General features: G+C 39.4%; 2 protein-coding genes across 2 annotated transcripts; one reads left to right on the top strand and one right to left on the bottom strand.

Annotated features, from left to right (window-relative positions):
• Positions 1 to 293: 293 nt before the first annotated feature.
• Positions 294 to 3,809, bottom strand: LOC129743031 (DNA replication licensing factor Mcm2-like). The gene is made up of 2 exons (XM_055734974.1): positions 3,393 to 3,809; positions 294 to 299 (listed from the first exon to the last, which is right to left on the bottom strand). Exons 1-2 carry the CDS (start codon positions 3,807 to 3,809, stop codon positions 294 to 296), a joined length of 423 nt encoding a protein of 140 aa, XP_055590949.1.
• Positions 3,810 to 4,983: 1,174 nt separating this feature from the next.
• Positions 4,984 to 6,935, top strand: LOC129746993 (uncharacterized). Its single transcript, XM_055741004.1, has 2 exons — positions 4,984 to 5,081; positions 6,308 to 6,935. The coding sequence occupies exons 1-2, from the start codon at positions 5,052 to 5,054 to the stop codon at positions 6,845 to 6,847; spliced, it is 570 nt and encodes a 189-aa protein (XP_055596979.1). The 5' UTR covers positions 4,984 to 5,051; the 3' UTR covers positions 6,848 to 6,935.
• Positions 6,936 to 17,860: the final 10,925 nt, after the last annotated feature.

The raw sequence follows: 17,860 nt of genomic DNA on the forward strand, positions 1-17,860 counted from the left end.
TTACTGAGGCTATCCAAACTCTTCAATATTTAAACTAGAGTCCGCTTGAAAGCTTTTCATACCAATGTAGTCACCAAAACCCAATCGGAAAATATGAAAAATGTGTGATGGAATTATCAGATTTTGTGTCAAATGCCGTACAATCTTGATTATTTAAAAATTGATATTGTAATTGTTTTTTTTTTCTATTCAGCGACAGAAACCTTTTTTGTTAAATTAGATATATGAAGTTTTCAGAGCCAAAGGGTTATAAGCGCAAATACGATTGATTTTGAGTAAATAATGCCAATCGATTATATCTGTTGATTTGTTTTATTATATTACATTTACAAACTTTTACGTTCGAAAGAAAATTGGAAATATTCGAAAAATATATGGAAAATGGCCAAACACAACAATTTGAAAGCGCGTTTTCTCGAGATTTGTTTTTATACACTTTTTCCCCTTTGACTTATATCAATTCAAAGAGATTTTCAGATCTTAGTTTTGATTAAGTTAGTGTAGATTCAGATATATTTATCCAAATGATATATGCAGACCAAGAAAAACGTTCAATTCTTAGAATATGGTTTTCCCAAAAAGAGCTTCGCGGGCCATAAAAAGTTGGTCGCGGGCCACATGTGGCCCGCGGGCCATGGTTTGGCCACCCATGGTTTAAGTCTAAATTATATTGATTATGTAATAGTGAAAATTATAGCTTACTGAGTCAATGTTCGCGATCGCTAAATTTGCTGAATAAGTTAGCCCTACTATCTAAAGCGCTAATCGCTAATTACTGACCAATTAAAAGGCAAATTATTGAACAGTTATGTTTTTTCTAATTTTATGATATTCTTAAATGATTTGCGATTTCGATATGGCAAAGAAATTGAAATCTTGTATAATTTGGGTGAAAAATATCCCACGCTGGCTGAGTATTGAACTCCAGCCCCCAGGGTCCTCGATCTACATGACTAACCATTCAGTTTGTTCGAGTTAGGTTAAGCTCTATCATTAAGTGTTGTCCAAATTTTAATTTTCAAGCCGATAAAAGCAAGAAAGGCAGAGACCCGATTGAGTGTCAATTGGAGGGACGCTCATTCATCTTAAACCATTATCCTACATAATAAATCAACTTGGTTCTTAGTTGATGAAAAACAATATTGCTCTAATTTATTTAAAAATAAATATTACTTGAACTTGTTCACTAGGGGTGACAAGATCACCATTAGATAAGGAAATTATAGTGCTACCTACCTACCAACCAAAGGGTCCGGCGCCGATTGACCGACGCATAGGGCTGAGATAAAAGATCACCACTGCTGGCGATCCGGAGCCAGCGTCTTCACTTGCTGCCAGCCAAGGTTCTCGTCAACTGTGTGGATTTCAGCGGCTAGACGCCTGCCTCGGCCTGCTTCTTCTTCGATGCCCATCTGGATTCCAGTCAAGTGTCTCTCTGCAAATTTTGTTTTCATCTCTTCGCAGCGTGTGCCCAATCCACCTCCACTTACGTTCCCGAATCTCGATTTTAGCGCGTTTTGATGACATCGGCGATGTAGTTCCACGTTTGAGATTCAGTTGCCAGGCCCCAAGCGCGGATGATGTTCCGCAGGCAGCAATTCACAAAAACTTGCAGTTTTTGCGTCCAGTTTGTTGCCGTCGGAGTGTAGCGTCGTTTTTCTCCTATATCCTGTTTAGGGTCTCTTTGCAGAGTACTTTGAGAGTTGTACAGATCAAAGTTATGTCACACCAGTTACCGCCCTCTATCAGGTCTCCTTTCTTTGGGACCATTACGAGGATACTCTGCATCCAGTCGGCCGGGAATGTTGCAGTATCCCAAATGTCAGCGAAAAGACGGTGCAACATTTGTTCTGACATCCATTCCAGTTGGACTGCATGTCTTTGATTGCCACTTCTATCTCAGCCAGCGGGGCGCCATTGACGCCATTAAGGCGACTTACTGTTGGCGCTTCGAGCTGCAGGTTCTGTTGACCATCGCTATTTGTGACTCGGAAGAGTTGTTCGAATCGCTCAGTCCAACGCTTGAGCTAATGTGTTCGACTGACCTGCTCGGTCTTTTAGCGGCATTCTTGCATTAGTCCTTGCAACACTGAAGCGGCGAGAAATATGATAGAGTTATCGGATATCTCCATTGGCGGCAGCTCTTTCTCCCTCTTCGGCTAGGGAGTTTGTCCAGGCTCTCTTGTCTCTACTACAAGCTCGTTTAACTGCCTTTTCCAGTTCCGCATATCGGAAGCGGGCGACTATTTAGACTTACACGGTACATACATGCTCAATTCCGACATTCACCTTTCTCCGATCATCGACCATCCTCCAGGTTTCATCCGACATACATTCACTTTTTCTTCCACAGACTTTACCGAGAGTACCATGGCCCAGCGTGATAAAGGCATTCTTGATTCTACACCACTGTTTTTCGACTGTTCCGTCTGTCGGCAGTTCCGAGGCTCGGGATTCAAGCTGTTCTATATAGGCCCTTTTCACCCTGGATTCTCCAACCGGCCGGCATCGTATCGACATCCGACTTTCTCCTCTCGCCGCTGGACAAGCGCGACTCTCAGTCGAATCTCACCAAGGACGAGGTGATGGTCAGATGCTATGTCTGCGCTTCGTTTGTTGCGGCATTAAGAAGGCTCCTTCTCCATTTTCGGCTGATGCAGATGTGGTCAATTTGATTTTCTGTTCGGCCATCTCGGGATACCCAAGTGACCTTATGTGCTGGTCGATGGGGGAAGAGCGATCCACCGATCACCATGTTGTTGTTGCCACAAAATTCTACAAACAGCTTTCCGTTTTCGCTCATCTGTCCTAGGCCATGGCGCCCCATGATGCGCTCAAAGTCCTGGTTATCGGAGCCAATCTGTGCGTTGAAGTCGCCTAAGTGGATTTGAATGTCATCGTTCGGAATTTTCTCAACCACGCTGTTCAATTGACTGTAAAACTACTCTTTCTCCTGCAAATCGGCAACGTCAGAATTCAAAGTCAACACTCTAAGTAATTCAGAGTCGGGTAACCAAACTCAAGCAGCTGAAACTTGCAATTCCCTGGACCCCTGGATTATATCAATCAACTTCTGTTGAATTAATTCAAAGTCAACACTCTAAGTAATTCAACAGAAGTTGATTTATATAATTCGGTCCAGGGAATTGCAAGTTTCAGCTGCTTGAGTTTGGTAGCCCGACTTTTCTTCAATCTTGAGCATTAAAATGATAAACAAACTTCTTCGTTGAATAAAATTTTTGAAAATTCAAAAGCACATCTACTAGGGGAAGTTCAAAGTTTTTAAAGAAATTAAAGCATTTACTGGTATTATGTAACGTTTTTTTGGCGCTTTGGGGAGGGGGGGGGGGGGTGATCACCCCGATAACCCCCCCCCCCCCATAGGACCACGCCTGTGTGGGATAGATGCTCAACACCATTTCCCTGGAAACTTTATCATTAATTTCCAATATTTTAAAAGGTGTTTCTGGAAGAAAATAGGCCAAAGCATGTTGGCTGTTCGCCAAATCCGGATTAGCAATAACAAAACTCGATTTGTTCTGTTCGCACATCCGTCGGACTTTATCGCGGTGGACATACTGGCCCTTGCTGTTAAATCTGTTAGCGATTTCGGTACGTGAACCCAACATAGAAACCCATTCCTTGATGCTATGCCCCTTGGTATCTTCCAAGTTTTCCGCCACTCCTTCAACAGCTTTCCCAGCCGCTCGGCGTTTGGCTCGGGGCCCATAATCGTTTTCGTCATACTTTTCGTAGAAAAGTTTCCGATCGTCTCGATGAATTCCGGTTGCGTGATCACGACGTCGCATCTCAGCCTCAGTGTTTGCTGTCCGCAAAATTTGTGGACGAATGCTTGAAGCGCACAGCCGAATAAAAAATGAAATCAAACTAAGCGCATAAGTATAGGTGAGTGGCTGTTCAATCAGCGGCCCGATAGAAATCGATCGAGGTCAATTGGAAAAACAGCTGTACAACTGTCGATTCATTTCAATTGGTTTCGATTGAATTTCATTGAACATACCTAAAGTTCATTCACAACAAAGTTTAGTTTTGTTAATCTTAATGAAAAATTGCAAAAGTAAAAAGTAAAAAACTTCCTTATTTTCATTCCGATTTTAAAAACATCCTCCGTGGCTTTCACGAACAAACCACGTTAAACCTACTAAAAATTCACGTTAAATGTAGGTGCGTTCCATGAAACACAAATTTTTATAGGGACGAGTTTACATATTGATTTAGTAGCGTCTACGTGAAAATCAATTGGATTAAATTATGTAGCTTTTCACGTAGCCACTACGTGCAGATTATTTTGGGTGTGGAATTGATTGCTCGTCACTCAAAATACATTTGTACACATTTTCATTGCCATACATCGGATTGCAATAACGCCAATATCGCTAAAACAATATTTATTATGTATGGACGACCCTCTTCATGTCTGGTCCTATTGATGAACGATTGATCATAGAATAACAGAAAAGTCAATAGTACGTTACCAAATAGGGACAATGCCACTATAATGAAATTCGAATTGTAAAAGTGTCTGTATGTTCATTATCATCCTTGAAAATTTCAATTTTATTTGACCATACTGAACACGACCAATGCCCTTGGACCGAATAATATAACGCTGACGATTGTTCTCTTATTTTAAAATTCACCCGAAATGTGTTTTGAGCCGACTTACGGTGGGGATACAGCTAACCTCCTAAAACACAATGTTTCATTGTAAATAGAAACACATTTTCCTCAAGGCATAATCCATAAATTGGGCAACACAACAAATGCACTTTTTGGACCCCCTTCCCACCATAGGCTACAAATTGTAACGCTTCATATATATACATCTTCCCCTCCCCTATGTCATATTTCGTAACGCACCCTCCTCTCCACCGGCCTAAGTGCAGAACGTTATTTATGGACACCCTCCGAGGTTTGTAGCAATGGCGAGCAGCTTAAAAACTAAGTTATAAAAGACCAACCTGGACAGCGCGCCGAAAATAGTTGGTTGTTCAAATTTGTGGTTCACTGAACATTTATCGGGAATAACCATGGCGCAGCTGAAACTGAGCCTCATTGTGGTAAGTAATTTTTGAGACAATTTATTCACCAAAATGCGTATTTCTGATAATCAACTTAAATCACCAACCATTTCGATATACATCACGAGTGAACATTAGACTGCTGCAAGCTTTGTATGAAAATTTCAAATTCTTGTATATTTACACCTCCCATAACTTTTTTTGATTGTTTTTGCTGCCAGAAATAGCAATAAAATTTTTTGAAGCAATCCATCTAGTCCTGAATTAGCGCAACGAGTTTTAATTTTGTATGGATATTTGTACAGGAAATCAAAACTTTTCATTCAAAAATCGCCAGAGTTGTACTGAAAGTTCCAAAAAATATAACTTTGGATGAAAAATATTCTTTGATTCTTGCAGTACAATTCATGTGAACAAACCACCTACCTTACTTTTACCCTAAGAAAGATATTCGATGTAATACAATTTTTTTGTTTTCAAAATTATTTTTTTTAATTTTAGCGTTTTTGACTTTTTATTTGAAAGCTGTGAAACCGTAGGATGAGAATAAAAAATCTTAAAAATTTGCTTTGCATAGCTAGGAAATTTATTGATTTGTATAACATTTGCAAAAACATGCCATGATATTATTAAAAGCTCTAGTAAGCAAAGTCTGCTATTTTTAAATCCTTTTAACTGATTCAGACTTTTTATTTTGAAATGGTTATAACTTTTTTCATGAACATCTTAGCTGTTTGTCATGTTAGCAAAAAATTAAGCTTAGGAATAGTCAAAACCAAAAATCAAAGACCAACTTCATTTCAAGTTTATTTGAATTTTCTGGATGATTTAATGTGCAAAAATGTCTTCTTCCATACAAATTTCCATACAAAATTGAAACGCGTTGCGCTTACTCAGGAATCAACCAAATCATCTCAAATTTTACACTGATTCTTGGTGACCCAAGAGGCATCAAAAAACATTTGGTAGCAAAAAGTCATTTTTTGCAGCGGTCTAGTGAACATGTTGATCGGATAACAATTTGTGTCACATAATCTTGAAAACATGACATGTTCAGGTTTGGTCACTAGGAGGATTAAATGAAGTTTTTTTTTTAACTTCTTTTTTTGGGTACAAGATTGCTTGCCATTAAAACAGTATTAAAGAATTTGAAGATCGTTTATCTAGTACCTGCTACGAAAACAATCAATAATGTGTAGATTCTAGTGACAAAATTAAAACTGCGATTATATTTGAATTTCAATTAATTGTATCGATTTTTGCAGCTGTTCATCGGTGTTTTCGCCGTCGAAACTGTGTTCAGCGTTGGGGTCAGCACCATCTTGACATCACCGGCGTTGAACGTGCTCAAGTCACCTGCAGCACCATATGTGCCGAAAACAAGAACTGAACCTGCCCTCATCAATCCGATCGGATCGGACATTCCATTGGGTTTGCCGACTCTAGATCGATTGGTCAGAAGTCCTATTATTAAACGATTGGTAAGGAGAGCGAGATCAACCGACTCCATTGCTGCCAAAGTATCGATAAAACTGCCTGAAACGCTGCTCACGCTGTTGCCTGGTAATCGAAATGTACAGAAGCCCATCCCCGTTCCAGAAGATCCCAAGCCGGAAATTTTCATCGCTGACATCGGTACCAGGCTGAAGCGATCCCTGAAGGACCTCCCTGTCGTAGTGCCAGCGCCCAAGGCATCATCAGTGAAGATTCCGGAAACCATTTTGGGACCGAAAAAAACCGAATACAAGCCCAAGCCATTCCGCCGGATGTCTAGATCGGCGAATGCATACTTGAATTTTATATAAAAATGTACTCCTTTCTCAAAATGTAGACCGTTCTGATGAGGATTCTTTTGAAATCATTACTATTTCCTACTTTCAAGATTATATAAACGTCTTTAAATAAAATTACACTTGAAATCTCGGCTGGATAATTTTTCTTAGAAAATGGTTTGATGACTATCATTTGACACAGTGATAGTAATTTGGCGCTCGATAGTGTTAATACTGGGAATCTGAGCTCGGACCCAATTGCCGCGGCAGAAACTTTTTCTTACATCATAAATTACATTGTTGATCGCCACGTTCCCAATTGTTTGATAAATGGAAATTACATATGTTCATTATACTGAGTCGATTTGGGGTCATTTTTGAATTTCTCAAACCCTGGGGTCTAAAAAGCATCGTCTTGGTCCAAAACTGATCCGTGATTTTTGGTAGAATTTTTAAGTAACGTTTACATGAGTAAATTTAAACTTTTAGGTTTGTATGGGAAAATTGAATATTTTGAACTTAAAAATCAACATCATTTTTGTTTCTTCTGTGGAACCGAGCCAGCTAGACTGTGCCAATTTAAAAATTCTTAAGGGGGGGGTAGGGTCTAACACTTTCAAAAAATCGATTTTTTTATTTTTTTATTTTCTTATTGTAAAACATTTCAAGAATGTTGTGTCAAATTTTCAAGTCAATTGAAGCAAAACTGTAGAAGTTATAGGCCTTTATCTCCTTTATTCTTTTCAAATTTGGAACATATTTTCTACATATAAAATACCAGACCCCAACGTTTTTCTTTTTTGATTTTTTTACTTTGGGGAGATTTTAGAGGTGAAAAATGGCGGATTTTTAAGTAAAAAATCGTAGTTTTTACTTCAAACAGCCACAAAAATTTCATAAAAATATTTTTAAGTTAAATAAAAACGTTGGGGTCCAGAAAAACATCTATTAAAAATATTTTGCTCTGATTTTTTGACTTCAGATGATTCTGTGCTGAGATACAGTGTCCACCGCAAATCCTGTTTTCTAAAAGGCATCCTCGAAAATGCTCCGTCACCGGCTCATTTTTCAATATTTTTCTACGAAAAAATTACTAAATGTTCTTTTAACAATGCTTTGTATAATGCAAAAAATTTGAATACATTTGTTTGAACGATAGCTCTAGAAAAAAATCGTGAAAATGGTGTTTTTTTATACCCGTTAGACCCTACCCCCCCCCCCCCCCCCTTAAAGGACATTTTCCGCTGAACAACTTTGTTGAAGATTGTAACTTCGTAATAAGAGTAAAAAAGTTATAAGCTGTTTAATAGGGGTATGTCTTTCCGCATTGATAAACCATAAATTCGATTGTCATCCCTGCATGGTGCCTAGCGAGGTATTGCATGACTACTTTTCCTGCAATACTTCGCGAGCGTCCAGCAGTGATGTCAATTAAATTTATTGTTTATCAATGCGAAAAGACAAACCTCTCTTAAACAGCTCATAACTTTTTTGCCTAATAAGACACGAAGTTACGGTCTTGGACAAAATTTTTCGGCGGGAAATTTCCTTTCGGCATTTTATAAGTTGGCACACAAACTGTCAGCTGGCCATACAAGAAACAAAAATGATGTTGGTTTTTCAGTACAAAATATTAAATTTTTCCGTACAAACAAGAACAAGGCAAGGCGTTTTAGACCCCAGGGTTTAGGAAATTCAAAAATGACTCAGTCTAATGTTCATGTCATTTGAACTGGTTTGACCCGTCCTAACGCGCGGTGCTATGGAGGAGGGGCGGGGATCTATTATAGGGGTGATCACCTCCCCCCTTCACCAAACGGGAAAACCCATTGAAAAAAAACCGAACTAAAAAAATATCGAACTTCATAAAAATTTTAATCTTTTACTAGTCGGTATATCCACGAATTAAAAAAAAAATCCACTCAATGAGAATGTTTCCCAAAAAAATTGCGGTTAAATTTTCCATTGAGAAGATCACCCAGCAAACATAAAATCGCATAAGAAATGATAGAAATGAAGTCGTTAATAATGTTAATGCGTATCGCAATTCATCTCAATTGAGTAAAGGATCGTAAAAATGGTTACTTGAAGTCAGTATAAATCAAATGCGATAAAAAGTCTGCAAAAAATCTTCATATGTTTTTTTATTAATTCTTTTTGAGTAATGTCTAGGTTTGGACCAAATTTTCCCGGATACTGCTCGGATTTTTGGTCGCAATTTTGAAATCAAATGCCTGAATTTTGCCAGGCATTTATATTAAACTGCCCAAATTGGTTCGACTTGGAGACGTGCTGAGAAAAATCTGGCAACCTTACTCTAGGACCCTTGTTTTCGATGAAAATTAATAATACATATTTTTTTTGTGATCACAATAAACTTTTGCTCCACAAAAAAACCTTCTTGATGGAAAATATTTAATTTATCAAACAAAATATTTTTAGACAAGTTTCTTCATTTTCAACTTACTGCGGTTTAAAAATAAATCAATCCTGCATTCATTTACATATATTTAAGGCTACATACATATATGTTTTAGAACGAAAAACTATATAAAAATATGTTTTCTAAGACTTCAAAAATGATGATTTTCGATAAAATAGGCAATTTTCTCGTTTTTTAATTGGCTTTTAAGCTTCTCTTAGCTAAAGCAAACGCAACGTGCATGTCAAACATCTGTCACCATGAAGGAATCTTTGAACAATATCTTTTCAATATTTTAGCGATTTTTTTTTGGTAAATATATTATTCCTTGTGATTTTATGACAACTCTAGTAATCCCCGAATGAAAAACGGGGATGAGAACTATAGGGTTAAAAGTGTTTCAAAGGATTAAGAATTGAAATATATTGAAAGGTTTTCGCAAGTAAAAAAACACATATTAGGTAGGGAAGAGAGAGGATACCTAATCCCTGGGGATACTTGATTCCTTAGCTATATCTCGAAACTGGAATGTCCTACAAAGATCAAATGTTCTAGAAAAATGTGCAAAATGGAGCAAAACAACAATGCTTAAAGCTGAAAACATTTTGACAAAATAACTGTTTGAGTAATTGAACTTTGTTTGAAAAATTTCTTGAAATGTGACTTCAAGATCATTTTACATCACTTCAAAATGTTCCTTACATGGAAAAATTATAATCAAAATATTTGTTCCAGTTTATCAAACGTTCGAGTGTAATATGAACGTCATAATATCATATTTTCAAAGCAATGAAAAACTTTAAACTTTTTTCTGGAAAAGTTTTCTACAATTTTGATTATGGGTTCAATTGATCCCTGGAGTTAAAAACAGTATATTTTTCTTCTGAATTGAACGTGATCATTGCTGATTACGAGATTACTAATATTTATCCAATAACTTATATTTATACAACAATTGTCTGAAGAAAGGGGCCAATATAATTGATTTTCTCTAAATTATAGAAATTAGCGCCTTTAAGTATGCAATGTCAGTAACGTTGAGACAAAGTTATAGAATTTTCTTCTTCTGTCAGTTATAAATAGTGAAATGAGAACAAACATAACCAATATAGTCAATTGACATTCTATCTTAGGGTTTGTTTGATTTGTTTTTCCAAGGATTAGGGCTTCCTGAATAAAGGATCAAGTCTTCTTCAATAGAGGATAAAGTCTCCCTTAACTTCAAAAATATCGCAATTTTTTTACTCACAAGAAAATGCTTCTAGTTCCTCTACAGTTCCAAGTATCGCTCTAATTTTTGGAGTATAGAAACTTGAAGCTACACGCTGTCAGAAAATGTAAAAGACGATGAGTTGCTAATTTTTTCCAAAAAGATATGGTGAAAATAAAGAAAGGGCAACACTCGTGGTTTCGCGCATCTCGAGCAGTAAAAGTAGTGTGTGAGAAATGTGAGAAACCCGTTGGAAAAAGTGAGGTTATTGGTGAATAAGTTGTCCCATTGGAAGTGGTTTTGTTTTCATCAAAGAGACCAGACCGTCACCTCTAAGAACAGTTGGTTACCGCCAGGGCCGCAAATTACCATCAACTGATTGTGTCCAGTACGTTGGGGCAGCCACCTTCTACCAACAAAAGGAGACCACGTGATTGGGTTCATCGACACTGAAGGAACCGATAAAATAAAAAAGTGCTTGATTAGCTGGTAATTCTTTTTCATTTTTTCCCTTTCTATTCTATTATTCTTCTCTTTATTATTTCGAACATATTTTGCTCCGCTCATATTTTGTCACGGTAGACATTCTTGTCTCCGCGAAAAAATATGAGTGAAGGCAGGGGGTTTGACCCACCAGTTGGAGGTGATAAGGGTATCATCAACAAAGATGAGGAGCATCTGGAGGATTCCGCAGTAGCTGGTCCTTCGAATGCCCCTGTTTCTCCAGTGAATGGTTCTTCCTTACCACCTACAGCTGCGGAAAAAACATCCCGACTCCGAACCTATCCGGAGAACCTTGGGTGGTTTTTATCCGGCCCAAAGCTAATGGTAAAGCTTTAAATGTTGTACAGATAACGAAAGATCTGGCGAGGTGGCCCTCCGTTACCAGTGCTGTAAAGGTAAGGCCAAACAAATTTCGCGTTGTTGTGGCCGACCGCAAGGCCGCAAACGCAATTCTTGCGAGCAATTTTTTTAATTTGAAGTATCAGTTCTATATTCCATCTCGAGACGTAGAGATCGAGGGTGTGATCACCGAATCGAGTTTTGAGGCTGAATACGTTAAGGCTCACGGCGTTGGCAAGTTCAAGAGCCTTGATTCGACTTCGGTCCGAATCTTGGATTGCCGCCAACTCAAGACTGCCACCGTTGTTGATGGCGTTAAAAAAGTGGAGGAGGTAGTAATTTGGCTACGACCGCTAAACGTAGAATTACGCAATTGTTTTTTGTCAATGTATAGAATAACAGAACTTATAGTGCATTTTTGAAATGACCAACATATGAGTGTCAAAATGGCAATATGACGTGACAAATTTCACTCATTTAACAGAATTTAACCATGTGACATAAACCTATCACCAGAAATAATCTGAGCATGCAGTACATGTGACATAATCGGATCATGCAACATAATCAGATCATGTAACATAATTCGACCAGGTGACCTAATTCAACCATGCAATAAAATCGACCATCTGACATAATCCGACCATGCAACATAATCGACCATGTGGCACAATCTGATTATGCAATATAATCAACCATGTGACAATATCCGATCATGCAGTTAAATCGAAGATGTGACATTATTTGATCATGCAACATTTTCGACCATGCAACATATTTTGACCATGTGACAAAATCCGACCATGCTACAAAACTCGATCATGCAACATAATCCGACCATGTGACAAAATCCAACCATTCAACATAATCGAATCATGTAACATAATCGGACCATGTGACATAATCCGATCCAGTGACATAATCGACCATGCAACAAATATGTGACATAATCCGACCATGTGACGTAATCGGACCATGTGACATAATCGGATCATGCAAGATAACCAGACCATGTGACATAATCCGATTATGTAACAAAATTGGACCATGTGACATAATCCTACCATGCAACATTATCGACCATGTTAAATAATCCGACCATGCAACATAATCGACCATGTGACATGATTCGATCATGCAACAAAATCGACCATGTGACATTATCGAATCATGCAACATAATCCGACCATGCAACATAATCGGACCATGCAACATAATCGGACCATGCAACATAATCGGAGCATGTGACAGATTCTGATCATGCAACATAATCCGACCATGCAACATAATCGGACCATTTGATATAATCCGACCATTCAACAAAATCGGACCATGTGACATAATTGCCCATGCAACAGAAATGGACCATAAGACATAATCTGACCAAGCAAAATAATCCGACCATGTGTCGAAATCCAACCATGCAACATAATGGGACCATGTGACATAATCGACCATGCAACATAATCCGACCATGCAACATAATCGGACCATGTGACATAATCCGACCATGCAACATAATCCGACCATGTGACAAAATTAAACTATGCAACAGAATCGGACCATGTGACATAATCGGATCATGCAACATTATCGACAATGTGACATAAATCGATCATGCAACATAATCGGACCATGTGACATAATCCGATCATGCAACATAATCCGACCATGAGACATAATCTGATCATGCAACATCATCGAACTATGTGACATAATCGCCCATGCAACATACATGGACCCTGTGCCATAATCCGACCATGGAACATTATCGACCATGTGACATAAATTTGAATCATGCAACATAATCGGACCATGTGACATAATCCGATCATGCAACATAATCCGATCATGCAACATAATCGGACCATGTGACATAATCGCCCATGCAACATAAATGGACCCTGTGACATAATCCGATCATGCAACATAATCCGATCATGCAACATAATCGGACCATGTGACATAATCGCCCATGCAACATAAATGGACCCTGTGACATAATTCGACCATGCAACAATATCAACCATGTGACATAAATCAATCATGCAACATAATCGGACCGTGTGACATAATCCGACCATGTAACAAAATCCAACTATGCAACATAATCGCCCATGCAACATAAATTGACCATGTGACATAATCGGACCATGCAACATAATCCGACCATGGAACATTATCGACCATGTGACATAAATTTGAATCATGCAACATAATCGGACCATGTGACATAATCCGATCATGCAACATAATCCGATCATGCAACATAATCGGACCATGTGACATAATCGCCCATGCAACATAAATGGACCCTGTGACATAATTCGACCATGCAACAATATCAACCATGTGACATAAATCAATCATGCAACATAATCGGACCGTGTGACATAATCCGACCATGTAACAAAATCCAACTATGCAACATAATCGCCCATGCAACATAAATTGACCATGTGACATAATTCGACCATGCAACATAATCCGACCATGTGACGAATTCCAACCATGCAACATAATCGACCATGCAACATAATTCGACCATGTGACAAAATCCGACCATGCAACATTATCGGACCATGTGACATAATCCGACCATGTGACAAAATTAAACCATCAACATAATCGGACCATGTGACAAAATCGGACCATGTGACAAAATCGGATCATGCAACATTATCGACCATGTGACATAAATCGATCATTCAACATAATCTGACCATGTGACATAATCCGATCATGCAACATATTCGGAATGTGACATAATCCGACCATGCAACATAAATCGACCATGTGACGAAATCTAACCATGCAACATAATCGGACTATGTGACATAATCGACCATGTGACATAATCCGACCATGTGACAAAATTAAACCATCAACATAATCGGACCATGTGACATAATCGGATCATGCAACATTATCGACCATGTGACATAATCGCCCATGCAACATAATCCGACCATGCAACATAATCCGACCATGTGACATAATCCGACCATGCAACATTATCGACCATGTGACATAAATCGATCACGCAACATAATCGGACCATGTGACATAATCCGACCATGCAACATAAATCGACCATGTGACGAAATCTAACCATGCAACATAATCGGACTGTGACATAATCGACCATGTGACATAATCCGACCATGCAACATATTTCGACCATGCAACATAATCCGACCATGTGACATAATCCGACCATGCAACATAAATCGACCATGTGACGAAATTTAACCATGCAACATAATCGGACCATGTGACATAATCGCCCATGCAACATAAACGGACCATGTAACACAATCCGACCATGCAACATAATACGACCATGCAACATTATCGACCATGTGACATAAATCGATCACGCAACATAATCGGACCATGTGACATAATCCGACCATGCAACATAAATCGACCATGTGACGAAATCTAAACATGCAACATAATCGGACTATGTGACATAATCGACCATGTGACATAATCCGACCATGCAACATAATTCGACCATGTGACGAAATCCAACCATCGACCATGTGACATAATCCGACTGTGCAACATAATCGGACCATGTCACATAATCCAACCATGCAACATAATCCGACCATGTAACAAAATCTACTATGCAACATAATCGCCCATGCATCATAAATTGACCATGTGACATAATCCGGCCATGCAACATAATCGGACCATGTGACATAATTCGATTATACAACGCCACTTGCGATGACCTGTAGGATCCCTGCCACTGCCACTGGAGTCCTCCGCCACTGAACTCCTCCGCCGCTGGCTGTCTACGCTGGTGTGGTGGCCGTCATCGCTGCTCACCATCATCGTTGCTCACTGGTCCACGGTTGCCACTGAACTACTGCAAATCGATATCTGAGTCGGATTACCACTGGTGGGGTCCACACTCAGATCGAAGTGCAGCAACGGTCTGCTCAGCTTGACGGCTAACAGAGAAAGAAACCGAGTCGATCGACGGGCCCTTTGTTTTATACCTTTCGTAGGTAGGGAAAAACAAAACCCATCAAAGCAGGCGTTGGTGATGACGTCATAATCCTTTAGATAGGATGTCTGTCAAATGGAAAGCTTTCGTGACGCGAGATCTGTTCGCAAATTTCAATTTGCCCCCCTATAGTGTTGCCGTAAGACGTAATTCTACGTCAAAAGTATATGCCTTCAGCCTCGATTCGTGTGACCTTCGCGGGAACAGCCCTCCCTCACTACGTCTTGATTGGCGGAATTTTAAGGCTTCCAGTACGCCTTTATGTGCCTCGCCCAATGCAGTGCAAAAATTGCATCAAGTTGGGGCACACTGCTTCACATTGCTGCAATAAGCAGCGATGCTCGCACTGTGGGGAGAGTCATGGGGAAGGAGCGTGCTCAGCAATAGAACAGAAATGTGTCTTTTGCGGGGGCTCATCCCATGATATCTCCTCTTGCGAGGCTTTTAAAGGCCTGGGATAAACAGAGGTGCTCTTTAAAAGAACGTTCTAAACGTTCTTATTCCGCCATATTGAAGAGCGCCTCTCTACCGGCCCAATCTCAGTCTGGTAACATATTTTCTGTGCTGCCAGTTGATAATGATGACACAGACACGGCTGATGAAGTTCAACCAGTCTTCTCTCCAGGAGGCTCTCGGAAGCGTACTAAGCCGCTTTCTCCCAAAGTACCATCAAAAATTCCAGCTGTTATCTCCCCAAACAGGGTTGAGAAAAATCCGACTGTTGCTGACAAAGAAAAACATATTCCTCCTGGTTTTCGCGGTAGAGAATCACCACAGAACAAATCATTATCGGCGGAAACCTCGCAAAATCAGAACGCTAACGTAGTTTTGCCAGAATCATCAACCCAATCTGGGATTTTTAAGTTGTCCGACATTCTAAATGGAATATTTACGTGTTTTAATGTAGCGGAATCCATCAGAGGCATTGTTACAACAATGCTTCCAGTAGTAAAGACATTTTTGAAGCAATTGATGCAAACTTGGCCCCTCCTTTCAGTGTTTGTCTCTCTCGATGGCTAATTTAAGCCGAGAGGTCGGAGATATCACTGTTCTACAGTGGAATTGTCGTAGTCTTATTCCAAAATTGGATTCATTGAACTGTTTACTTCATAACACTAACTGTGATATATTTGCGTTGTCCGAAACTTGGCTATCTTCTCAATCTAACATCTCATTCCCCAATTTTAAAGATATCCGTCTGGATTGTGACGATTCTTATGGAGGGATGCTTTTGGGGATCAATAAGCGCCACCCTTTTTTTAGAATTCACCTTCCTTTATTTGGCGGAATTGCAGCTGTTGCTTGTCGTACAACTATAAGAGGTAAAGACTTATGTGTTGTCAGTTTGTACTGGCCTCAGAGAGTTGCAGTGGATCGAAGTCACCTAGAGGACCTGTGCTCAGTGCTCCCTGAGCCAAGGTTGATCCTGGGTGACTTCAATTCACATGGAACTGTTTGGGGAGAACAAATTGACGATAGTCGTTCTACCCTTATCTATGACATTTGTGACAGTTTCAATTTAACGGTTTTGAACACGGGTGAAAAAACACGAGTACCTAAACCACCTGCAAGGCAAAGTGCAATTGACCTCTCGCTCTGCTCAAATTCACTATCATTTGATTGCCAGTGGAAGGTGGTCCATGATCCTAATGGTAGTGATCACTTGCCTATCGAAATTACTATCACCAATGGGGTCAGCTCTTCTCCTACAATAAATATGACATATGACCTTACAAGACACATTGACTGGAAAAAGTACTCGGACGCAATAATAACAGCTATCAATTCTATGCATGTTTTACCTCCTTTGGAGGAGTACCACTTTCTTTCCTGTTTGATACACGATAGTGCAGTTTGCGCTCAAACAAAACCCATCCCAGAATCTTCTGTGCGTCGAAGGCCTCCCAATCCATGGTGGGACCCCCAGTGTTCCAAGCTCTATAAGCACAAATCAACAGCATTTAAAGATTTTCGAAAGCACGGAACTCTTGTCCATTTTGAAGCATACATTTCCCTTGAAAATCAGTTCAAAAAATTAATCAAAGGAAAGAAAAAGGCATATTGGAGGAATTTTGTGGGTGGTTTATCACGAGAAACATCCTTAAGTACCTTGTGGAAAGTGGCACGAAGCATGCGTAATCGAACATCTACGAATGAAAGTGAGAAATATTCACATAGATGGATATTTGACTTCGCACGGAAAGTCTGTCCAGATTCTACACCTGTGCAAAAAATAATCCGGAACGTGCCTTCAGATAGGTGTGGTCTGGACTCCAGCTTTTCGATGGTCGAATTCTCACTTGCCCTCCTTTCTTGCAACAATTCGGCTCCGGGAATTGATAAAATTAAATTAAACTTGTTGAAACACCTTCCAGATACTTCTTGGCTCGCAGAAACTCTCTTATCAACTGGCAGCGCAAATGGGACGAGGATGAGTTGGGTCGGTGGCTCCACTCGATTATCCCAAAGGTAAGCCTTAAACCCTGGTTTAAAAGGTTGAACCTGAGTCGGGATTTTATTCGTATATTTTCCCGCCTCATGTCCAAT

The sequence above is a fragment of the Uranotaenia lowii genome, chromosome 2 (assembly GCF_029784155.1).
Source record: "Uranotaenia lowii strain MFRU-FL chromosome 2, ASM2978415v1, whole genome shotgun sequence".
NCBI lineage: Eukaryota > Metazoa > Arthropoda > Insecta > Diptera > Culicidae > Uranotaenia > Uranotaenia lowii.

Bases quoted from the DNA above. Each gene is read 5' to 3' on its own strand.
- LOC129743031 (XM_055734974.1), bottom strand. From the start codon at position 3,809: ATGCGACGTCGTGATCACGCAACCGGAATTCATCGAGACGATCGGAAA.
- LOC129746993 (XM_055741004.1), top strand. From the start codon at position 5,052: ATGGCGCAGCTGAAACTGAGCCTCATTGTG. The intron at 5,082-6,307 runs GTAAGTAATTTT...CGATTTTTGCAG, and splicing joins TGAAACTGAGCCTCATTGTG to CTGTTCATCGGTGTTTTCGC.